The sequence below is a fragment of the Ustilaginoidea virens genome, chromosome 1, assembly GCF_000687475.1.
Source record: "Ustilaginoidea virens chromosome 1, complete sequence".
Classification (NCBI taxonomy): Eukaryota; Fungi; Ascomycota; class Sordariomycetes; order Hypocreales; family Clavicipitaceae; genus Ustilaginoidea; species Ustilaginoidea virens.
This window is the reverse complement of record NC_057316.1, coordinates 4,468,375-4,492,078: the sequence shown is the minus strand read 5'-3', so window position 1 is coordinate 4,492,078 and position 23,704 is coordinate 4,468,375. Positions and strand designations below refer to the sequence as shown.

The 23,704-nt window shown below is 57.5% G+C and overlaps 6 protein-coding genes across 6 annotated transcripts; 4 read left to right on the top strand and 2 right to left on the bottom strand.

Annotated features, from left to right (window-relative positions):
- Positions 1–1,083: 1,083 nt before the first annotated feature.
- UV8b_01005 (uncharacterized protein) lies at positions 1,084–3,324 on the top strand (the record flags this gene model as incomplete). Its single annotated transcript, XM_043138503.1, has 2 exons — positions 1,084–1,396; positions 1,553–3,324. 2 exons carry the CDS (start codon positions 1,084–1,086, stop codon positions 3,322–3,324), a joined length of 2,085 nt encoding a protein of 694 aa, XP_042994437.1.
- Positions 3,325–3,797: 473 nt separating this feature from the next.
- UV8b_01004 (uncharacterized protein) lies at positions 3,798–5,072 on the top strand (the record flags this gene model as incomplete). The annotated part of the gene is made up of 1 exon (XM_043138502.1): positions 3,798–5,072. One exon carries the CDS (start codon positions 3,798–3,800, stop codon positions 5,070–5,072), a length of 1,275 nt encoding a protein of 424 aa, XP_042994436.1.
- Positions 5,073–6,724: 1,652 nt separating this feature from the next.
- UV8b_01003 (uncharacterized protein) lies at positions 6,725–12,473 on the top strand (the record flags this gene model as incomplete). Its single annotated transcript, XM_043138501.1, has 3 exons — positions 6,725–9,982; positions 10,055–11,018; positions 11,137–12,473. The coding sequence occupies 3 exons, from the start codon at positions 6,725–6,727 to the stop codon at positions 12,471–12,473; spliced, it is 5,559 nt and encodes a 1,852-aa protein (XP_042994435.1).
- A 458-nt stretch (positions 12,474–12,931) lies between these two features.
- Positions 12,932–15,965, bottom strand: UV8b_01002 (uncharacterized protein; the record flags this gene model as incomplete). The annotated part of the gene is made up of 4 exons (XM_043138500.1): positions 12,932–13,788; positions 13,879–14,899; positions 14,984–15,300; positions 15,410–15,965. The coding sequence occupies 4 exons, from the start codon at positions 15,963–15,965 to the stop codon at positions 12,932–12,934; spliced, it is 2,751 nt and encodes a 916-aa protein (XP_042994434.1).
- Positions 15,966–16,632: 667 nt separating this feature from the next.
- Positions 16,633–17,889, top strand: UV8b_01001 (uncharacterized protein; the record flags this gene model as incomplete). The annotated part of the gene is made up of 1 exon (XM_043138499.1): positions 16,633–17,889. The coding sequence occupies one exon, from the start codon at positions 16,633–16,635 to the stop codon at positions 17,887–17,889; it is 1,257 nt and encodes a 418-aa protein (XP_042994433.1).
- Positions 17,890–18,382: 493 nt separating this feature from the next.
- Positions 18,383–22,724, bottom strand: UV8b_01000 (uncharacterized protein; the record flags this gene model as incomplete). The annotated part of the gene is made up of 2 exons (XM_043138498.1): positions 18,383–18,433; positions 18,540–22,724. 2 exons carry the CDS (start codon positions 22,722–22,724, stop codon positions 18,383–18,385), a joined length of 4,236 nt encoding a protein of 1,411 aa, XP_042994432.1.
- Between the last annotated feature and the right edge of the window lie 980 nt (positions 22,725–23,704).

Here is a 23,704-nt window from a genome sequence, read left to right as displayed (position 1 = left end):
CGGGATGTATCCGTACCAGACTGCGTACCTAGGTAGGTAGGTAGTTGCTCTAATGGATAAAGGTCCGATGTCATCCCCCTCCCTTCGGTAGTTGAAGCTGGTGCCAGGCGCGAACCGTCTGCAGACGTCTGATGGCCGGCCTGGGCGCAACCAATCGTCGCTCAGCTCCAGCCGAGCCTGGTTCTGGGGCCCGCTGACACCAGTCCCCCCAGGCCAGTTGCAGCAACCCAAGCCCGAAGCCCGCTGCGCTGCGCTGCGCTGCGAGGGCGGGTCGGGTCGAATCGGGTCGGGTCGGGTCGGGTCGGGTCTGGCCGTGCCGTGCTTCCCACTGCCGTCGTCCACCGAGACACGCAGGATGGGGGGCGGGTCCGACCTGAAATGAATCCCCCGCGTCGCAGGGGTCCGTGATTGGGCCGCGGGGGGGAGCTGGCCATCCCGAGCTGTGCCGCCTCCCAAGCCCGAGACATGCAAGCCTCCTGGACCAAGACGGGAAGGCCAACAACAAGCATGCCAAGGGGGCTGGAAATATCGTGGATGCGACAGCCTGCAGTGCAGGGGGGGCAGGCTTCAGAGCAGACTACAGCCTACTCCGTACAGACTACAGACTACGGAATACGGAATGCGGAATACGGAATACGGAAAACGGAGAATTGTACTTGCTTTTTTTTTTTTGTTTCTCCTCCCCCCCCCTTGCGCCAGCCACGGCTTGGGCTTGGCTGTGCCGAGTATCATGCATGGAGTTTTCTCTTCTTCACTTGATGCATGCATGGTCTGGCTAAGCTGACATGTGTGTGCGCGCGCGTGTGTGTGTGGTTCAGGTGACATCCGCAACTTGGCTTCCATCCAGGCGCCGCAGACTTGCCCGTCCTGCTTGCCTGCATGGACGGCTTTCCAGAGGCTATATAACTCTTACTTGATTTGATCCCCGGGTCCCTTCCAGTGGCGACGTGGACACATACGCTCTGCCTTTTATACAACCCGTCCCCCTTCCTTCCTGCCTTTAGGGACCAGCATCGCCATATTATTATTATTATTAGTCTTATTATTATCATCATCATCATCATCATCATCATTTTCCGCCTCATGGCTGACGTGGCCGACGGGTGGCTTGGTCCTCAGCCCGCGCACAGCACCGCCAGGAGTCGCGACGATGCCTCGTCGGCAGACTACTCGCCCAGGGCCGGAAGCCCCGGCAGCCGGAGCGCCAGGGAGCCGAGCCCCTTCTCGGCGGCCCTCTGCCCTCGGCCGGATGCTGCTCAGAGGTCGCCGAGGAAGCTGATTCTATGCTTTGACGGCACGGGCAACAAGTTCCACGGAGACGATAGCGATAGCAACATCCTCAAGATATTCCGCATGCTTGATCGGTCTGCTGACGACCAGTACCACTATTATCAACGTGGGTCATGTCTCCTGCCCTTTCTTGTTCTTGTTCTTGTTCTTGTTCTTGTTCTTTCTGTTCACCTTCTGCTCGTCTTCTGCTCGTCTTCTGCTCGTCTTCTGCTCGTCTTCGTCTCTTCTTCCTCTTCTTCTTTCGCTCGCTTACTCTGCACAGCTGGCATCGGAACCTATGTCATTTCCGGCTCGCTCTCTCATACCGGCCTGCGGGCGCGCTTCAAATCATGGTGCGAGAAAGCCAAGGACTCGGCCATTGGCTCCTCCTTTGACCAGCACGTCGTCGGGGGCTATCGGTTCCTCATGCGGTTCTACCAGTCCGGCGATGAGATTTACATGTTTGGCTTCAGCCGCGGCGCCTACATTGCGCGCTTCCTCGCCGAGATGCTCGACTACGTCGGCCTGCTGTGCCACGGGAACGAGGAAATGGTCAAGTTTGCCTGGAAGGCATTTGCGCAATGGCAGAGCCGCAAGCCCGCTTCCAACGACGGCAACGACGGCAACGACAACGAAAACGACAACGACAACGACAACGACGAGCAGCGAGACCCTGCCAAGGTTGAAAAAACGCGCAAAATGTACAACTACATGAAGGGGTTTCGCGAGACCTTTTCGCGCCCCGTCGGGAGGATTCGGTTCCTGGGCTTGTTTGATACCGTCAATTCTGTGCCGCGGTTCGAGACCGCTTGGATGCAGCGGAGCAAATTCCCCTACACTGCTCGCACCAGCGCCAGGACGATTCGGCATGCCGTCAGCATTGACGAACGCCGGGCCAAGTTCCGCCAGGACTTGATGTACCAGAAGCCCCCGAAGCATCAGCACCGTGCTCACATACTCCCTCGTCACCACGTGGGAGAAATGATTAACCGGGTACGACGAAGCATGGAGCATCCGCGCCCATCCGAGGCACCGGACCCGGCGCCTGCGCCACAGCAGAAACACTCGAGCAATCTGCTATCCCCCGGAGACAAGGTCGCCCGAGGTCGCCGCGGCGCCGTGTCTCACCGGGAGGGATACGCGCCCTACCGACCTCGATCCAAGTCGCGGCAGCCAAGGGCGAGAGGAGCGCTCGCGGACGCGGACAACATGTCATGCTCCGACGCCTCACAGTGGGAACAGGAGATGAATGACTGGAAGGACGAGGGCCAGGACATTGACGAGGTGTGGTTTGCCGGCGGGCATGGAGACGTTGGCGGCGGATGGGAAGCCCTCGACGAGCGCAAGAGCGCGAGCCACGTGCCCTTGGCCTGGATAGTGCGGGAAGCCATCAGGGCCGGGCTTTCCTTCGATCTGGACAGGGTCACAGAAATGGGCTGTCAAGACGTATTCGACGGCCAGGTCAGACCGTCTGCGCGAGCGAGGCCGGACCGAGCCAGCAGACCAGCCATCCAAGTGCAGGACGAGGCTGGAAACGTTGAAAGCGGCCGGCGAGACGGACAGCCAAGTCCAGAAACCGAAGACGAGGTGCTTATCAGTGCCGATTTCGCTCCTGCTGCGGATGAAGCGCCTTCCCCGTTCCACGAAATGATGCACAAGGCGCACACATCTCTTATCCACGACTCTCTCGAGTACGGCGGCGGTCTAGGGCTCCTGGCTGTGACGGCGTGGAAGTTGATGGAATACCTCCCCTTTCGGCGAATGGACCTGCAGCCCGACGGGACGTGGAAGCCGATCCGATGGCCCTTGCCGTGTGGAGAGGTGCGAGACATTCCGGACAACGTGCGGGTCCATGGCAGCGTGATTCGAAGGCTAAAAGAGGATCAGAAGTACAGACCGGGTAATCTGATCATTGGAGGCGGTGGACGGGGTGTGAGGAGGGCAGGACCAACTTATGGCATTGGTGAATGGCGCTGTGTTGCAGAGCCCGGAGATGCCATCGGAGAGATTTGGGTAAGAAAGACGAGGTCATCGAATGGAGATGGGGGGAACTGACGGACACGAGGAGTGAAGTGAAGGAACGGGCCCCAAGGTTTGAAATTGCCCACAGAGGTCTCCGCTAGGGTAGCAGGTAGAGTGCAATTCTGGTGCAGATGAAAGAACCCAGCGGGGGGTTTTTGATCGTTGAACCATCCATCATCCCATCTCCATCCATGGTACGGTGTACGGTGGTGACTGGTCGCGTCACGTGGTGGGGCACCTGGGCAGAATCCAGCGACGCACTTGTGAACTTATCGGAATCCATCTTATCTGACCCTTTTTTGTTTTCATTTTTCATCATCATTTTCATTTTCATCTCCCCTTCCCCCCCAAACCTCCCCCTTTTCCCTGTTTCCCTTTCTCCCATGTGGAAACTGGTCACTATCGATCCTTGCCACTGAATCGCCTTTGTCAATGGCACGCACACTTGGATAAAACAACTCTTGCATTGCGTTTCACGGCTCGCCGGCTCGAGTCAGCCCGCCAAGATGCCCATCCCCTTCATCATGTACGTCATTGGCAACGGCCCTCCAGATTGGCTACGCGACAATGCATACACGATCCTAGCCGTGTCGACGACGCTGGCGGTTCTCTATTTTCTCAAGCGATGGACGTCGGGAGCCATGAACACGAGCGAAAAGAACATGCACGGCAAAGTTGTGCTCTTCACGGGCGGCACATCCGGGATAGGCGCAATGGCTGCGCAAGAACTGGCGGCTCGAGGGGCCCAGCTCGTGCTCTTGACGCAAGCACCGCCTTCCGACCCGTTTCTCGTCGAATACATACAAGACATGCGCGACCGGACCGGCAACCAACTCATATACGCCGAGCAAGTCGACCTCGCGAGCCTGCATAGCATCCGAAGGTTTTGCACCAAATGGATTGACAATGCGCCGCCGCGGAGGCTCGACATGGTTGTGCTCTGCGCGGCGACAATGGCGACGCCCGGCGGGCAGCGGAAGCTGACCGAGGAGGGCATCGAGGAGACGTGGATGGTCAACTTGCTGGCCAATTTCCATCTGCTGGGCATGCTGAGCCCGGCAATCAAAGCCCAGCCGTTTGACCGAGACGTGCGCGTCATCATGACGACGTGCTCTTCGTACATTGGTTCGCCGTCGCTGAAGGAGGCTGCGGATGACGACAGCTGGTCGCCGTGGACGGCCTACGCCCGAAGCAAGCTCGCTCTGGCCGTGTTTGGGACAGCGTTTCAGAAGCATCTCGACACGTACAAACGCCCGGACCAGCTGCCCATGAACGCCAAGGTCATCTTTGTGGACCCGGGACTGAGCCGCACGCCTGGAACCCGACGGTGGCTGACTAGGGGATCTCTGGCAGGACTGGCCGTTTACCTTGCGGGGTACCTTGTTCCCTGGCTCCTGCTCAAGTCGCCCTTTAGAGGAGCGCAATCCATTCTCTACGCTGCCATGGAGCCCAGCCTCGGCGTTGGCCCGGGAGGAAGGCTGATCAAGGAATGCATGCAAGTAGACTTTGCGCGTGGTGAGGTGCAGGACGACGAGGTGGCCAAGAGGCTGTGGGAAGAGAGCGACGCTCTTGTCGAGCGCACGGAAAAAGCATCTGCCAAGGCCAGGGCGGCGGAGAAGGCGGCCAAGGATAGAGAGGGCGAGAAGCAGCAAGAGCAGCAGCGTATCGACGAGATTGCAGGATTGGTCGAGACGATCAAGAAGGGCAGAAAGAGAGACAAGGAAGCAGAGCAGCAGCAGAAAGCAAAGGAGGGCAAGCGAAAAGGCAAAAAAGCAGGGTGAAGAAAGTAAGACGAGGTTGGACTTGCAAATGCGTCGAGGATTTTTCCATGACCTCTTGCGCCATGTAGGCCGAAGATGACGCCTTGAAGAGACGCTTTGAAGAGACGCCACTGCACGGAGTACAGAACAAGCAAATCTCCGTCGCTGGGAGATGACGGCGCAAACGGAACTGCCCAGCTGTGCCGCGGCGGGGAATTGCACCGACTCGTCGCCCTGAGGCTGTGCCGCGTGCATGGAGGCTATGCATGGTGTTTTCGCAATCGACGAGCAACAACGAACGACAGGGGCAACAGCAGAGCCGCCACGGCAGACCTTCCCCCCCAGAAAAAAAGATCTCAGCTCGATATACCCCGGTCGCTTTTTCGGGGACAGGGCCGCGTGCAAGAGCTCGTCATCGGGGCGAATGCGATTGAAACTTTTGAACCAGGCTGGGGCTTTTTTTTTTTTTTTTTTGGATGTCCGTAGCGCTGGCTGCCCAGCGCCCAAGCTTTGCCGCAAAAGGCGTCGATGATACATCGATGATCGGACAATGGACATGGGCCGGATCGGAAGCGTTCGGTCCACCAGCGGGGTTGCCCAATTGACTTGACGCGCGTTGCCGTGGCGTGGGCGTGGGCGTGGGCCTGGTGGGCTTGGCTTGCTGGAATGCAGCAATATTGACTCGACCCTAGTCGAGATCAGCAACGAACATGCACGAGCAGCCAGACAGACGCAAAGCTGATTAATGTTGCTGATGGGGCGGGGCGGGGCGGCTTTGGCATGAACATGCCGATGGCTGGGCTGGGAGGGCTGGAGGGGCTGGGTCCGCTTTCAGTGGAGCCAATGTTCCGAAGAAAAAAAAAAAAAAAAAAAAAAAAAAAAAAAAAAAAAAACATAAAAAAGAAAAGCCCCTTTCGTCAACATAGCAAGCCAGGCAGAGAGGCAGGCATTGGCAAGACGAGCACGGCAATGAGAAGGCTTGGGAGCTTGCCAAGTGCCCTGCGCCATGCGCCAGCTGGCGGCGGCGGGTCCAGTCAACTGCGCATGCAAGCTGACAACTGACAACTGCCCGCGGTTACATATCAATGTAACTGAACCAACTGCCCATGGTCAACTCGACCAGACCAGACCAGACCAGACCACATGCAGGCAGGCCTGGGCATCAAACTTCCTCCAACCTCGTGCTAGCATAGCAACATTACCATTTCAGGTGCCGCGCCTGGTTCAGACAGCAGAAGGCTGGGGCCGACTGCCGCAAGTAAAAGAGAAGAGAGAAGAGTCTGGTCTGTCTCGGACGGTCTGTTCGCCGCCAACACGCGTCCGTCTTGCACCTCTCCCACCTCCGACATAAACAACGGTTTCCGTTTTCCGTTTTGCGTGCTCGCGCTCTTTCTATCTTTGGCCCGTTTCGTCCCGGTCCTGGGCAATGTGCGAATCTGCTGTCGACGGCTGAAGCAAAAAAAGACATGCGCGACAATCAAAACCATCGGCTGACTTGATTCAATACAACTTGACCCCGTTGTTACATTACATATTGCTCGCCAGACCGACCGACCCCCCCCCCCCCCCTTCCGTCAATCGAGCTTCATCTCCAAAGCCGCTCTCCCAAACGCGATTCCAGCGAGCCAAAGCGGCGTCGAGAAGAGTCGATCAATGTTGCCGTACCCCTCGAAATGCCCTTCCCAACACCAGCGGATCGCCAGCGTCGCATCATCCGTTTGTCGCAAGAATGGGGAATCCAACTGCCTCCTGTGTCGGCCCCGCTCACGCGGCCACTGAAGCCGCCGACTTTCTGGACTCCCCAGGATGACCAGACTGCCGAGGAGCTCATGCAACGTCGAGCTTCCGACCTTGCTCAATTCCGCCGCAAAAGTTCCCTCAGCAAAGCCTTCTCGTCCAATAACCTGAAAAAGGGCAAAGGCTGGGATCCTCGTGAGGTTCTCGAGGTCCTCGCCTCCTGGATTGCTAGTGCAGGCTCACCGGGTGTAGCCGAAGCCCTGATATTGAAACTGGCTGCCGGAGGGGTCGACTTCAGCGGAAATCAGACCAAGCAGAAGAGCAGCATGCTGAGCCGCAGGAAGAGTGTCGACGCTGTCGTCGACCGTTTCAGGTTTTTAAGCTTGGCGGTTGACGGCGACCAGTATGACATGCTGCAGGTTTTGCTGCCCCGTGCAGATTCCTACTCCATTGACAAGGCGCTTTCGCCAGCTATCCGAAACGGAAACATGCCCATCGCTGAGCTGCTCGTGCGTTACGGAGCATGTGCTTCACGTACCCCAGAGGGACAAGACGCCTTTCGCCAGGCCTGTGTCGACCAGAGTCGCTCCGACCTGATCGCTTTGCTCCTTCGGCCAGACAGTCGACCCTCACCGGCCTGGGCTTCAGCATGCATGACTGACGCGGCTCGCGCAGCATGTCTCGACGCTGTACTTCATCTTAGCAGATCAACGGCTGATGGTGACTACAATCGTGCCGAAGCTCTAAAATCCGCCATCGCACTCGGACGGCATGATATAGCCTTGGTCATCATCATGGGCAACCAGCCACCCCAGCCAACCGCTCTGGGCGAGTCCTTTCAAGCTCTGTACGAAAATCCGTCCATAGATCCACCTCAAAAGCTTGCCATGGCAGAGCTGCTTCTCTGCGCTGGGGCTCATGGAGATGTGGTATCACAAGCCTTGGAAAATGCCTGCGACATCCAGTTCTACGACATGGCCAACCTGCTCGCTCAATACGGCGCATCAATTGAACACAATGATGCTGCCGTTTTGAAAAAAGCCATTGCCCGCGGGCAGCTGGACTTGGTGCGCTCGCTCCTCACCAGTTCCGCCAAGTTGAGTCCATCGCTTGCCTCCAGCTGCGTGCCACTGATTGCGAAAGAAGCCCCGTTTCAAGCCCGAGCCACCCTTTTGACCCTGCTCTTGGACAAGGGGGCAAGCGGCATCCCTCTAGACGATATGCTCATCGACGCCGTCAAGGCCGGGGACGTCGGTTCCGTAGATTTGCTGCTGAATCCTTTCTTTCCGGCGACGTCTCCTGCTGCAACGGGAACGAGTAGTGATCGAATCAGGCCGTCTACTGTGCTTTCGCGTCACCAGGTCGCTTCTGTTGACCACAAATCTGGGGAAGCACTTCGAACTGCTGTGTTACGAGGTGATGTGCTCATGGCAGGCAAGATTCTCGCTGGCCAACCAGCCGACGAGACGCTGTCCATGGTATTTCCATTGACGGCAACGCTATCCCCCAAAGATCGTTACCGGATGGCCCAACTTTTCCTCAAACAATCTTTATCCGGACCCTGCCTGCAAGCCGCTTTACGTGACGCGATCAATGAGGTTCCGGCTCAACGCGATAACGAGTTTATAAAGTTGCTGTTGGAGCACAAGGCCGACATAAACTTCAGCCAGGGCTCGGCATTGACCGTGGTAATCAAGCAAAAAGATCTCGGACTTCTCGACTCCCTCTTACGAGACGCCTCTCCGCAGACTGCCGCCGCCAGAATCATGGACGCCATGGACGTTCCGGAGCCCAAGGAGCGTTTCGACATGGTTTCCATGCTTGTAAACGCTGGAGCTGCCATTGGAACCCAAGAGATGGCAACGGCACTGCTGCAGACGCTGTCCGAGAGGCCGGTGGACATGTCCTTGCTGCGAACGCTGCTTCAGCAAGGCGGTGCTGACGTCAATCTCCTCGAGGGTGCCATCGTGAAGAAGGCAGTGTCGAACCCGGACCCAAAGGTTCTCGACATGGTATTCGGGTACGGAAAGCCCTCGCCATCGTCCGTAACTTGCGCCTTTAGTGAGATGGCTCCGCTACCTTCCACCGACAGCAAAGCATGGAAGCTGCGCGCTATCCTCGCCAAGTGCAGCACCAAGGAAGATTTGCACTGGGTGTTGGTGCACGAGGTGCAGTCGCTGCTGAAAGCGGGCGGCGCCAAGGCCTCTCTGTCAAGTCTGAAGATACTGCTAGACGGAGGCGCAGACCCCAACGCCTACAAAGCTGCGGCACTCTGTCACTCGGTTATCGGAGCCAGCTCAAAGGTAACTGACATGCTGTTCGAAGCGAGGACCCCCCTGACCTCTGCTTCACTGGGTGCTGCCTTGCCTCACGTGCTGCGCATTCCTGACGCAAAGGAGAGGCTCACCCTCACCAAGAAGCTGGTCGAGGCCGGAGCGCACCCCCTCGAAGTCAATCGTGCACTGGTGCACGCCATTGCGACATATACCAAGGACGTGCACCTGCAAAGCGTGCTGGCTGCGGCGGCCGACACCTCGGACGGAGAGGCGCTCGCTCTATCAGTATCGAAGGAATCACCAGAGACCGCAGATCTCCTCCTGGCCAAGTCGCCGTCATCTGCAGAGATTCGTGGCTCGTTGCTCGGGAAGGCGATGGGCATAAGGAACCGAGCAACCAGACATCACATGTGCGAGAGTTTGCTGAAGCTTGGTGTCACGACCGATGCTGCATCAAGCGCTTTGCTTGTGGCTGCTCGCGATGGCGATGTCAACCTTGGCGACCTGCTCATGGCGCATGGAGCTAGCATAGCGACAAAAAACGGCCAGGCCATCGTCGAGGCGTGCCGGAGTGGATCTGCAGAAGTGTTGAGCATCTTGCTAAAACAAGACGGCCGCATCGCCAAATCAACTCTCCAAGCTGGATTCCAGGCTGCCACAGAAGTACGGGATTTGAGCAAGAGGGCAGTCGTCTTTGAAAAACTGCTTGGCAAAGGCGTCAGAGGCGACTTGGTTGATGCGCAACTCCAATCCGCAGCTCGATATGGCGAGGATGGACAAGCTGTGTTGCGAGTGTTGCTCGTTGCCGGTGCAGACCCCAATTTCAACAATGGGGAGTGTGTCGTTGCAGCTACCAGGAGCGCATTTATCGGCAACCTGGAGCTGCTGTTGGGGCTTTGGGACGAGGGAGGCAGCCAGGTGAGTCTGTCTCTACTGATCAAATTGATCAGCTAAACTCTAACCGTGCTTGATTTTTATTCGGCGTCTTAGAAAAAGGTAGCTCAGCCGGCACTGGCTCGAGCTCTCAAGGCATGTTGGAGCCTCGGTCGCGACAGCCGGTTCAGAGTGGTGCGTGATCTATTCAAGGCTGGTTTGCAGGTGACTGAAGACCTGCATATTGCGCTAAACGAGGCTGTCAACGAAGATGACCCAGAGCCGAGGCTTGTTCGCCTCCTGCTCGATCACGGCGCTTCACCGGCCGCCAACGGCTGCAAAACACTGGTGGACGCGGTGAACAACTCTGCGTCGGCTGTGCTGGAATTACTCCTCGCGAAGAACTTGCTGCGGGAAGAGCTCGACAAGGCGTTCAATGCCGCTTTCACAACCCGCAACTTTGACAAGTGGTTCACCGAGTCCGGGCTTGAAACTGCCAGCCTGCTCCTGGACAAAGGCGCACACGGAGACTCTCTCAGCGGTGCACTGACACTTGTGATGAAGCGTTCCACATCGGAAACCATCGAGTTGGCTGATCGATTCGTCACGCTGCTCATCAAGCACGGCGCAGATGTAAATCACAACAGCGGCGAGCCACTGCAGCAAGCGGCGTCCAGGGCGAACGCTGCTTGGACGAAGCAACTTCTCAACGGCCGACCTACGATGGAAACCTTGTCGCTAGCGTTCCAGTGCATCTTCGACACGGCCCTTTCTCAGGACGAGGTCCTGGAGCTGTTCAAACTATTTGCCGAGTACCGGGACGGCGACGTTCGAATCGACATCATGACGGTTCAACAAGGCTCGCAGCCAGTGCTCGTCCGAGCCATTTCCCAGTACCCGAGATCGACCACCATTCTGGAAACGCTGCTAGATGCCGGGTTGTATCATGATCAAGCCACCACGTACAAGATTTGCCCTGATATCGAAGAGGCGGAAGAGATGACGCTCCTTGTTTGGGCGATTGCGCAACCCCAGAAACGCGTCAGCAACGGTATGATTGAGTTGCTTCTTGATCGGGGAGGTGAGTTTGTATTTCCGCACAGAATCAACTAATCGTTTCCACAATCGGAGACGGTGAAAGAAACTGACTGTTCTGGGATGGAATTCATTTTTTTTTTCGGTTTTAAAAAAAACAAAAGCCAAAGTGAATACGGAAACAAACCTGTCTCGCACGACACCACTTATGCTCGCCATTCAGAACCGTCGCCCAGACCTTGTCAAACTTCTCTTGCTCGAGGGCGCCGAAGTCGACGTACAGGATCATCTTGGGCGAACACCGCTGTCCATGGCCACCCATATCGGCGGCGAAATCTCCGCGCAAGTCATGTCTTTGCTGCTGGCGGCCGAGCCAGCCCGCGACGATGGCTCCCTTCACAACGCCGCGCGCGACCTGAACTTGCCCGTCGTCAAGGCCCTGGTGCAGTCGGGCCACGACCCGGACTTCCCAAGCCCTCTGCATCAAGGGCGAAGCGCTCTTGCCGAACTGTGTCTTCACGGCTCCGACAGTGCCGAGATGACGGGCGACCGGGAGCGCAGCATGCAAAAGGTCATGACGTTCTTAATCGACGCCAAGTCGGACCTTTCCATACGATCCGGGGACAAGACGCTGCTGCAGCTCTGCTTCGACGCCGCGGACCCCGTTTCCACGACCCGATGCTTCCTCAAGAGCGGCATGTGGAAACACGTCAACAAGCCGTTCAACCACCACACCGCCAACGGGTACACGTACTCGCCCACCATGTACATCAGAAAGCTGCTCCCGCCGTCCAGCTTCTCCGAGCCGCTGCTCAAGATCCTCAGCGCCAACCGCGCCAGCGACGTATACTACGCCGCGTCGGGCGGCGCGCAACCCGACGACGCCGTCGGCCTCCCGCACGACATGGCGGTGCAGGAGCGCGCCCGCAAGGCCCGGCTGGAGCGGCTGGCCGAGGAGTCGCAGGAGTTCAGCATCGCCATGGCGCGCAAGCGCGAAATCGCCTCGGTGGAGCAGCAGATCCTGGCGCAAAAGGCCGAGATGGAGGACATGCGCCGCCGCAAGCTGCACGGCGAGGACGTCGCGGCCGTCCGGGCGCGCGCGCAGCTGGAGGAGTCGCTCGCGAGCGCGGCGCACGCAAGACGCCTGCAGGAGCAGCACGCGCTTGCCGATTCCTCCATTGGCAGGGCGCGCGCCATGGCCGCCACGGAGCTGGAGGCCGACGAGGCCAGGCAGAGAAAGGCGCTCGAGTGGGAGGCCCGGATGAACGCGGAGAGGGTGGACAACGCGCGCGCCCTGAGCTCGATCCGCGTCGGCGAGAGGCAGGAGGTCGAGAGGCTAGACAAGGGCGCCGAGCAGAGGATCAAGAGCCGGCTGGAGGCGCAGAGGAAGCTGGTCGAGAGCCAGGAGAAGCTGGCCAAGCGGCTGGCGGACGGGTCCCATGGCAGCGTGGGGATGAGCGACGCCCGAAGGCAAATTGGGTACGTGACGGAGATGAACTAGCTGCGTCTAGCAATCATGCGGTGGTGCTTGGGGGCAATGTCGACGAGTTGGACAAATTGGGTATGTGACGGACATGAACTAGCGGCGTATACCAAACATCTGGGGGTGCTTGGGAAGAAAATGTCGACGAGTTATGAAGAAACAAATAACTGCAGCGGGTTTTGGAATATGCCAACGAGTCATTTATTGTGCAGTGCAGATAAGAGCCAAATATCTAACCAGATTTCTGGAGCCTTTTTAAATGCTTTGTCTGAGTTTTTTTTCTTTCTTTTTTAAAAAAAAAAAATAACGGTGAAGAGTAAGTATAAGCTAAAGGATTTAGCTAGCGTAGCCGGTTTATTTATTCTAATATGTACTATATTTTCCAACTCTTTCATTTCGCATACATGTCTAGTTCCCCCCCCATAAGCAAAAGGGACAAGAAAGAAAAGAAAAAAAAGGAAAAAAAAAAGACACGCTCAGTCGACCCGCGTCATCCGGATAGAGTCGGCGCCCGTCTCAACAACCCGATAGCTGTCGGCGTCGCCGAGACCGCTCGCGGCCCTCCGGTAGGCGTCGTCGCTCCGATCGCACAGCTCGTCCAAGTCCTGGTCGGAGAGGACGTGGGCGCCGCCCGACGTCTCGTACACCTGGCCATCCCTGAGCAGCAGGGCCCGCAGGGCGTCCTCGTCGACGCGCTCCCGCGCCGCCAGCTTCTGGCCCATGATGGCGCGGAAGCCGCCCTTGCGGATGACGAGCTTCTCCAGGCGGCGCTTGGCGTCGGCGCACAGCAGGAGGGACTCCTCGACGGTGCCGCGCGTGGCGAGGCGGTACACGACGACCGGGCGCGTCTGGCCGATGCGGTGGCAGCGGTCCTGGGCCTGCAGGTCCTGCTGCGGGTTGAAGTCGCTGTCGAAGAGGATGACGGTGTCGGCGGACGCGAGGTTGATGCCCTGGCCGCCGGCGCGGGTGGACAGCAGGAACAGGTTGTGGGCGGGGTCGGTGTTGAAGGCGTGGATCTGCTGGCGGCGGCGGTCCTGGGGGACGGAGCCGTCGATGCGGCACACGCGCCAGCCGCGGAGGTCGCGGCTGTAGTCCTCGAGGATGTCGAGCTGCGTCTTGAACTGGGAGAAGAGGAGGACCTTGTGGCCGCGGCGGAAGAGCCGCGGGAGGAGGCGGTCGAGGAGGAGCATCTTGCCGGACGAGGTGACGATGGACTCGTCGACGGGGACGTCGGCGGACGCGGCCCACGGGTTGTAGAAGTTGTGGGGGCTGTTGCAGACGAGCCGGAGCTGGGCGAGGGGGTTGCCGAGTTTCTTGTGCGCGAGCTGCTTCTCTGGGGGGGAGGGGGGTTTGATGCGTCAGTGGTTTACGAGTGTGTGTGTGTGTGTGTGTGTGTGTGTGTGTGTGTGTGTTTGCAACGTACTGGCTAGCTCGAGGGTCTCTGCTCTTTCGACCTCTGCCGGAGTTTGCAGCACGTCAGCCTCGTCGCCCTCGTCGCCGTCGTCGCCGTCGTCGTCGTCGTTGCTGCCAAGTTCACGGGCGAGCTTTGCCTCAAAGGCGTCGTCGGAGAGCGCCTCCTCGTCCGAGTCGGCTTCCGCGTACGTCCTGCCCCTGCGGGTCGTCCTGCCGCGCGTGCTGGACGGGGTCGACGTGCGGCTCGACCTGGCGCTCTTGGGCTCGGGGGCCACTGCCGCCGGGGGGCTCTTTCGTTTCGACTTGCGCGCGGCTGCTGGGGCGTCGTCCCTGGCTGCCTGTGCGTGGCTCAAGGAGCGCCTGCCCATCATCAAGGCGAACGCGTTGGGCGCGGGGCCCGCGCAGCCAGCAGCTGCCCTGCTCTCGGCGGCTTCCTTGCCCCGTCGACTCGGCCGCACCGGGAGCGACGTTGTGTTCTCCTTGCTGGCGGACCGGCGGCGGGCTCTCTCGGACGTGCTGCTCGCCCGCGGAGGCTTGTCGTCGCCGTCGTCGTCGTCGACGCGGGTTGGCGCGCCGTTGATCTTGTCAAAGATGCTTTGCTCCAAAAAGGCCCTGGTGTCGACCTCCTTGTCGGTAAAGGCGTTGTACAGGTCGGTCTGCTCCTTGGTCATGGGGGCGAACAGGACGTATTCGCGCTTCTGGGGCAGGTAGGCGGCCACGTCCTGCTTGACGCGCCGCAGCAGCAGCGGCTGCAGGATGAGGTGCATCTTCCTGACCAGGTCTTGCTTCACCTGGTCTGCGATGAACTCCTCGGTCCGCTTTTCGTCGCCCAAGTCTGAAAAGTCGAACCACGACTCAAAGGCCTCCCAGTCGGTAAAGATGTTGGGCAGCAGGAAGTGCAGCAGCGACCACAGCTCCTTCAGGTTGTTCTGCAGCGGCGTTCCCGTGATGAGCAGCCTCGTGGCGGAGGAGAACTGCCTGAGCTGCTGGAAGAGCTTGGCGTCGGCATTCTTCATGCGGTGTCCCTCGTCCTGTCGAAGAAAGTCTTGGTCAGAAGTCGCGACGCCCCCCCCGGCGGAGCAACTGGCGGAAATGGGCGAGGTCTTGGCACATACGATGATGATGAACTCCCACTGGATCCTCGAGAGGTTGTGCTGGTCTCGCAGAACCATTTCGTACGAGGTGCACACGACGGGGAAGCGCGGGCTGGGCCGTCCGGCCTGGAGATTGGCCATCAGCTTGGTCTGGAAGATGTCCTGGCGCTGCGCCCGATCGCCGTGGTACATGACGGCGGGGATAGACGGCGTCCACTTGTGGAACTCGTCCATCCAGTTGGACAGCGTGCTCAACGGTGCCACGATGAGATGCGGCCCCAGGTAGTTTTCCTGCTCTCGAAGCAGCGCAATCAACGCAATGGTTTGGACAGTTTTGCCTGGTGGATCGTCAGCCGGGGGGGGGGGGGGGGCCAAGCGACGAGACTCGAGAGGACAAGACGAGGGAAAAAAAAAAAGAAAAAAAAAAAAAAAAGAGCAGGAGCATACCCAGTCCCATTTCATCGGCGAGAATGCCGCTCATGCCCTGCGAGCAAATCTCAAACATCCAGGTGAGCCCCTCGAGCTGGTAGTCCCGCATGGTTCCTCCCACCATGCACTTGGGCTGCTTGGCCATGTTCAGGTGGTGCTCGCCGAGGGTCTTGCCGTCGAGGCTGCTGCCCACGCGCCCGAGCACCTGCGTCTTCTTGGTGAGGATGTCGCTGAAGGCGGCGCTCTTCATGAGCAGCGCGTCCAGCTCCCGCGCCTTGGCCTCGTGTTCGGCCCTGGTCTCGGCCTTTTTCTTCTTCTTCTTCTTCTTGTTGTTGTTGTTGCTTGCCCGGCCGCGCTGACCGGCCGCAGCGGCAGCTCGCTTGTCCTGCTCCGCCCTCCTATTTTCGGCGCGCGCCTCCCTCTCCTCCTTGAGGAGGCTGTCCTCTGTGAACTGGGCGTCGTGATCGGGCGGTGGTGATGCAGCGGGAGGGGGAGAGCTGGGAGCGCTCGTCATGTCGTTGGCTTCTGAGAGGACCGACTCCACGCCCGAGGACGGCGACGAAGTGTCGTCCATTTGCGCAGGTCAATGGGTGGAAAACGGAGGAGCAACGGGCTCTTTTGTTGGGGTGCACAACAACGGCAGAACCGTCAAGTTGCTGGTTGGCAAACGAGGCGGCAGGCATCAACGTCTCGGATCTAAGAAGCAAGAAATCGACGACAATCCAGCTCTGGCGGCAGAACGGCCGCAAAGTGAGGACAGTCTGACTGAAAGCGAAGGGAAGTAGATGGCGAGCGCGAGGCCCAGCTTTTTGCTTCACGCGCAGCCAGCCGAAACCCTTATCGAAACCCATGACGCTTACTCCGTACAGACGCGCCCTGGATGCGCCGTCACGTGGCCCGCCTCCCTTGGACGCGTTGAGGGAAAAACTGCCTGACTAAGCCGCGCTGTCCATTCAGCCCCGCAGCCCCGCAGCCCCGCATCCCTGTAGCCCCGCATTGCCCAACCCCGCCATCACCATGCAAATGCAGCAGGAAAAAAACTCCAAGACCAGCTTCGACAAAGCAGACTGACAAAATTTCCAAGCCATCCAAGCAGCACACACCCGGGACACCCACCAAAAGCACAGGCAGAGGCGCCATTTCTCCAGGAACCCTTCAAGCTGCTGCCTCTCAGAGCCCTGCGCCCCGCCGCCAGGGCCGTTTCCCCCTCCCCCGTCGTCCGTCGACTCGCCAGAGCCAGGATGGCCGCGCTCGCCAACCAGACCTACTTGTCTGCCGAGGAGGCCGAGATCCAGCAGTGGCTCACCACGTCGGAGCGCCTCAGGGCCGGAAGCCACGATCGATCCCCCATCCTCGACACTCTCAACCGCCACCTGGCCAGCCGGACCACCCTGCTCGGCAGCAAGCCCAGCCGGGCCGACGTCGCCATCTACGAGACCCTGTCCCCCGTCGTCGCCCGATGGACTCCCGACGAGCGGACCGGCGAAAGGGGCCACCCGAACATTGTCCGCCACCTCGACTTTGTGCAGAACTCGCCCCTGTTCGGCCTTGGGCTCGGCGACGGCGAAAAGCTTGTCGTTGATCCGGATGACGTCCGCTTCGTCAAGCCCCCCGTCGATGCCAAGGCCGAGAAGGAGCGCGCGAAGAAGGAGAAGGCTGCTGCTGCTGCTGCTGCTGCTGCTGCTGCTGCTGGCACCGCCGGCCACGAAACCAGCCACAACAACAACAACAACAACAACAACAACAACAAAGACGCTTCTCTCGTCGACCGCACCAAGGAAAAGGTCAAGGAAAAGGTCGACCGGGTCAAGGATGCTGCTGCCGCCGCCGCCGCCGGCCACAAGCCCAGCAAGGAGAAGAAGGAAAAAGCCCCCAAGCCGCAAAAGGCTGCCGCTGCCGCTGCCCCCCTCTCGCCCTGCCTCATCGACCTCCGAGTCGGCCATATTCTCAAGGCCGTCAACCACCCCGACGCCGACTCCCTGTACGTCTCCACCATAGCCATGGGCGATGCCGCCGGCAACGAAGACTACGTCGAGTACCAAGGCCAGGTCTGCCGCACCGTCTGCTCTGGTCTCAACGGCCTCGTTCCTCTCGACGAGATGCAAGGCCGCAAGGTCGTCGTGGTCTGCAACCTCAAGCCCGTCAAGATGCGCGGCGTCAAGTCTTGCGCCATGGTCTTGGCCGCGTCGCCCAAGCTCAAGGAAGGCGAGGTGGACGACCACAAGGGTCCTGTCGAGCTGGTTTCGCCCCCGGAGGGCTCCAAGGCCGGTGATCGTGTCTTCTTCGAGGGCTGGCAGGGACAGCCAGAGGCCGTGCTCAACCCCAAGAAGAAGATTTGGGAGACGTTCCAGCCTGGTTTTACTACCACGGACAACCTCGAGGTGGCCTTCAATGCCGCTGCGGTTGAGCAGCTGGGCAAGACGGGCGTTGGCAAGCTGGTTACGGAGAATGGCGGCGTTTGCACCGTTCAAACTCTAAAGGATGCTGTTGTGCGGTAGGCGCTAGATACGACGACATCTGAGGAATGAAAGAGGTGTCTGAAAAAAATAAAATAAAACGTTAAAACTTGTAAATGGCACCAACAGGACAGCATGCATATAAATCTCATCAACAGCATGCGAGACAGCACTGTAGTCGCGTTGGTTTTACGCCTTTACTTCCTCCCTCTCTTGTATCTCCCTCCCTTCGCCGTCCCCTCGAAGAGGCACAGAGTTCGAGCACTATCCTTCACATATACTACATTGAATCATGTTACAACACCCAAGTGAAAATACCTTCCCAATGGACTCCTTACCCTTTTTTCTTCTGGTTTAAAAAATCAGATTTTTTTGGGCAACATAAAATATAAAAAAAACTCCCACTGGCATGAGGCCGCCTTCGGGATACCTTGAACGCCTTGAAAATGTTTCTCCGAGTTATCTAACGTCGCTGCGCACTGCAAATGCACAATATCACTTCGGTCCTCTGTCGCCCTCACACAATTCTCTCCCTTTAGGAGAAGAAGTATTTGCTGTCTCTCAGACGGGTTACGTCAAACTCACCCTAAGAAAGAGCATATCAGCCAAAGGAAGAAGAAAAACAAAAAAAGAAAAATTGACAAGGCAGCAGGAGTCATTCGAAAAAAAAAAAAAAAGTGTTTCTTTCTTACCTTGGAGGGAACGGGTGGGATCGTTAGAGGTAGCCAAACTGGCACAGGGTTGCCTTTTCTCGGCGGGACACGGACTTTCTTCTTATTGTCCAGAATATGCGTCTCAAAGAGGCCAGTTCGCAAGTCGTCCAAGTACTGCTGCTGCTCATCCTCGGATGTTGTCGACTCGGCCGCCGAATGAAACTCGCCCTCGTCTTCATCCATGAGCATTCGCTCCGGTTCTTCTCCGCTCTCTTGCCCATCGAGCTCGTCCTGGGGAATGTCTCCTAGACCGATGCCCTCCTTGTCGGCAGCAATCTCGGCCGTTTCTCCAGACATTTTCTCGTACACGGACGCGGGGGTGACAATCTTCTTGGCAGTCTCGAGGTCCCATGGGTCGGCCGAGAGTCGCAAGAGGTTGCGTTTATGTTCCAGCAACACCTCTTCTTTCGGTGACAGATTGCTGTTCTTCCTCAGCTCCTTGATCTTCTTGGCCACGGCGGATTCGGAGTCGATATATGAAAGATACAAAGATCCTCTGTGACGTGTCTTGAACTCTGACGCGAGACGGCCCACAACATCTTCCTCGTGGATTTGAATAAACGCCTCTCGCAAAACGCAATTCATCGTGTCAATGTCGGCAGCGTGCGTCCAAAAAGAGTCATGGACGGCAGCAAAACTCAGCCCTTTCTCGTGGCAACGCACGGCGGACAGGAGCATGTGGCTGGCATCCAAGGAGTGGATAAAGTTTGGCGGGAAGCCTTGCAGCTGCTTCCGTCGATTGACAGGGTCTGCTTGGTCGCAGATTGGGAAAGCAACAGCTTGTAGGCAAGTCCTAATCTCCCTCATGGTGCTCTTGCGGTAAGGTTGAATGACCGGCATGCGGAGAGGGGTCGTCCAGACGACCGAAGACCGAAACTGTCGAGTGAGCTCGTCGAAACCATTCTTGTCAGTGGCCACCGCCCTCCTGGTTCGTTTTCTTTGCCTGCCTCCCTCGGCTTCGCCTCCTGCTGAGTAACCGCCAGCAACTTGCTCGAGTTGGGCTGAGGTGAGGGCGCGGCATACCCGGCCACCAATCTCGCCGAGCCAGTACTGAATGTCGTGGGCACCGCGGAACATGGTTGCTAGAGCCTTGAAAATATGCGTGGCAATGTATGACGATAACACGATATGGGGGATGCCACACTCCTTGCCCAGGTCCGGATACAAAGCATCAAGCTGCTTGCAAACCTGCTTCTTGGCCCCGGCAAAGGTGACGCCATACACGTTGGTCATGACAGTTTGCTTGACAACCTTTCTCGTGATTTTGCCCTCGAGAATCTTGGCCAGCTGGTTGTTCTTCTTGACATCCTCCTCCATGGCTTGCTTCACGAGATCCGCCACGGCAGAGTACACGTCGGCCGGTCGTTCACCCGGCTCGAGATTGACCTGCTTGGCACCCCATGTGTCACCTCCCAGGGCAGCATAGTGCTGAAGGCCATTGCAGGTACCGTCTTGATGAACAGGTAGCTGGGATACGAACTTGGTGGGGTCAGGAAGGTCCAAGGCGGCCTTTAGCTCGAAGCAAGCAGCCAGGCACTGCCACGGATCTTCCGCTTTGAGCCACCAGCGACTCCCATTCAATGGATTGGTGGCGGATTCCACAATTTCGGCGACATGTTCATTGCTGAAGGCCTCGCGTTCGTCAAAGCTGGACTTGTCCAAGCCGTACAGATTAGCCAGGTGGATCTTGAGCCATCGGAGTCCCCGTTCTCCCAGTTCCTTGCCCACGGCGAACTTGAGAATGCCACGAGCGTGGTCCGCTCCCATGTGGTTCAGATACGTCGGCATCGGATAAGCTCGTCCCCGGTAGTCCACGTTGTGCGGAAAATATATCGTCTGATTTCTAAAGGCCCGCGCGACCTCCAGCTGCAGGTTCATGAAACACCTCTGGGAATGCAAACCAGATCGTTCGTTCTCAATCAACTTGACAGCACGAATCCACTGTTTCCGAAGCAAGGGGTCGGCAGATGAGTCCGGCTCGCTGGGAACTTCGAATTCCGGGTTTAGAGGTGGCATGTTGGCGATCTCTTCTCCGCTGTTCCAGGCTTCCATCATGACACCGAGAACGTCCTTGTTGATCTGCCAAGCTGTCTTGCCCAGGGCATCGAGACCCTTGGATACTTGATCCAAGTCGCCACATTCTAGAGCTGCCCTCGTGTAAAGTTTTTGCTCGTCATCGCCAGACTTGATACGAACCAGGCTTGTCTTGCTGTGAAGAAAGCCCCCCTCGTCGAATCGGGTCCAAGGTTTGGGCTCCACTATCATGGGCAGATGCTTCGCAATGAAGTCGCCGACTGGTTCCCTTTTGAGCTGCTCCATCAGTTGCGAGTTGAGATAGAGCACGCCAACCTTCTTGCCCTTGCGGGGTTGTTGCAAGTGCGCGAAGGCGGGTTGCACCTGGCTGACGGTTTCCTTGGTAGTGGGATGTTGTGTCACGACTTTAACCTTGGCCGTTTCGATGAGAAGCTTCAACAAGACGGAACCGACTTGAGCTTTGATAGACATGGACCAAGGTTTGCGCGTCGTTTCTTCAAGCCCCTGCGCAACGCTGCAGAGGTCCGCAAGGGGTGTTGTAGCATCGGCTGGGGCATCTGACGACTCCTTGGATGGGGACGGCAGAGTGGATCCGCTGTATGTGACTCCGGTTCTTGTTTTCATCTTTCGTCTCGAACCTGGCTTTCGTTGCATCTCGATCTCTTCTTGAACGAGCTTGGCAATGTTTGAAATGATTCGGCTGACCACCACTCCCTTGTCCACACCCTGCAAGGCTGCGAGATTCAGAACAGACAGTATAGTGACGGCGGCCAGTCGTTCGGGCTTGGCTTGCTGGATCAAGGGCCCGTACAAGCATCGTTCGAGATCCTGGTCAGACTTGGTCGCTTTGTTTTCGGAAGTTCTGATCAGGACGAGCTCTTCCTTGAGCCTCTTTTCCATGGCATCAAGCCATCGCCCCATGTGCTGCGACAATGAACCCTCTGCGGATGAGGGACTGAGAGCGGTGTTGATGCCCATCTTTTGCATGTTTTTGTTCGCCTGTCGCCATCTCACAATGGCAGAGCCAATAGAATCCCGTTCTATCTGCAACTGAATTTCGTAACGGTCCGCGTACGACATTTTGGACATGTCCACCTCTTCCAAATCCATGAGCAGGTGCAGGCCCTGCTTCAGCGTGGCAAGGCCATCACCACGCTGTGGCGTGGGAACCAATTCTGGTACAGTTCTCCGACTGACATCCACGGCCTCGTCAGCGGAACTGACCGCCGACGGAGTCTCAATGTCCAATTCGTCCATTGCCGATGCGTCTGAAACATCTTCGGCCTCGGTTGTAAAATTGTACGTAGGGCATATGCCGGTGATGATTGCCAAATCCTGATCGCTCAAGATATCGGCCATGCTCAAAACTCGTAAGCCAGACTGGCCGGGCGCCATGCCCATGTATCTATTGACTAGGCGATCAAGCCTCGAACCCCTCTCTGAAAGCAATGAGGCTTTGAGCATGCAGGCAACCGTCTCGGCGGTCTGCGGAAGGCCCTTGCCTCGTATTTCCAATTCATACCACTTGTGGAGTTGCTCGGCTTGTCGTCGATCGGGACTGGTGCGCATTTGAAGTAGGGATGTTCGAAGATATTGATTGTGTAGAAGGATTCGCTCCTCTCCTGACAGCACTCCCATTGCGTTGAACCTCTTCAACACAAGGGCGGCTCTGTCGAGTTTGCCTACCCTTATGCAAGCATCGAAAACAGGTAGCATGTCCTCTGTATCGCCCGGGATGCCGTACATGTTGATTTTGGTCGCGGGCTTCGGCGGTCCCGGTTCAGGAATCGTCAAAGGTGCCGTGGCAGGGTCGCGAGCTCTAATCCCGTGTGACCCGAAAGAAGGCGGGTGGAAAAGGGGCATATTCGCGTTTTTGAGACGGTTATAGGGCAACTCTTCGAAGCTGAAGTCGTTGACCGCGGTGGCCAGACCTCTCTCGGCCAAGTAGCGGCCAATCCCAGTGTCAATCCAACACCTGCGCCATGGCTGGACATGTCGCGAGACAGTTGACCTTGGGCTCTTTGGTAACTGTGCATGCGAGATGGTAGCAAGTTTTGAAGACGATCCAGTCGACCTGGCTATGGTGGCTCGATGAGCAAGCACGCTGCTCCGTGTTTGTCGACTGAGCATCTTGTAAACGGCTCCTTACGAGCGCATATGGAGGGAATGAACCAAAGTCTCAACAGGATGGGTCTCTGTTGGTGACGAAACAAGAATTAAATCATTGAGCAGTTGGAAAGCGAAAGGAAATGATCTAGAACATAACAAAGAGAATATCGGAACGCAAAACACTGGCGGCGGGCACAGGTAGAGCTGAAAGGAGGCGAAGAACGAACTGGACGCCGGCGGGTTGGTCGAATAGGAGATGAACTCGTCCGAAAATTATTTCGCCCCGAATATCTTTTGCTAGTGACCTTAGGTTGTACCTACATACCTACCTCCTAAGCTAGAGTGAGTTGCCAAGCACTGGCGACTAGGCTGCTGTGCAGGTACTTTGGACCCTGGCAAAATGAGTCAGGGAGCCAAGTACTCCGTACATGACGGAAAGTTTGTCGCACTGAGGGGGATTCACCAGCAAAGGATATATGAGATTATATATTTAAATACTCTGGACGACTCAATTAAATACGTATAACCTGGCAAGTATCTAGGGCCTCAGTGCTAATTTATAAAGGAAACCCGGTGCCGGGAGAAAAACTTTGTACAATCAATCGCTGGGTCGGTGGGAAGTGATACTAGTACAGTGCGACAATAGTTGCATATTCTCCTTGCTGTTTTTCTTATCGATTGGAGCGTCTTCTGTCACGTGACATAGCAAAAACCAGCCAACCGCAAAGTGGCGGGGGCTTCTTCAGGCTCAACTTGGCTTGCTTGAACTTGCTCCTTGAGGCAGTTCTGTATCGCACATACTTGGAGAATGCTTTCACGGCCTGCATCCACATTGTTTTCATGTTGCGGCTGCCGCGGATTGATATTCAGAGCCGTAGCCTCCACGTCGCTTCCAACTTATCAAGCTTTATCGGTGTTGCCTGCACACGTTTCCCGGAAACCGACTACCAGATTATTCTCATCAGAACCACACGGGAACAGCTCAGCACAACACAACCAGC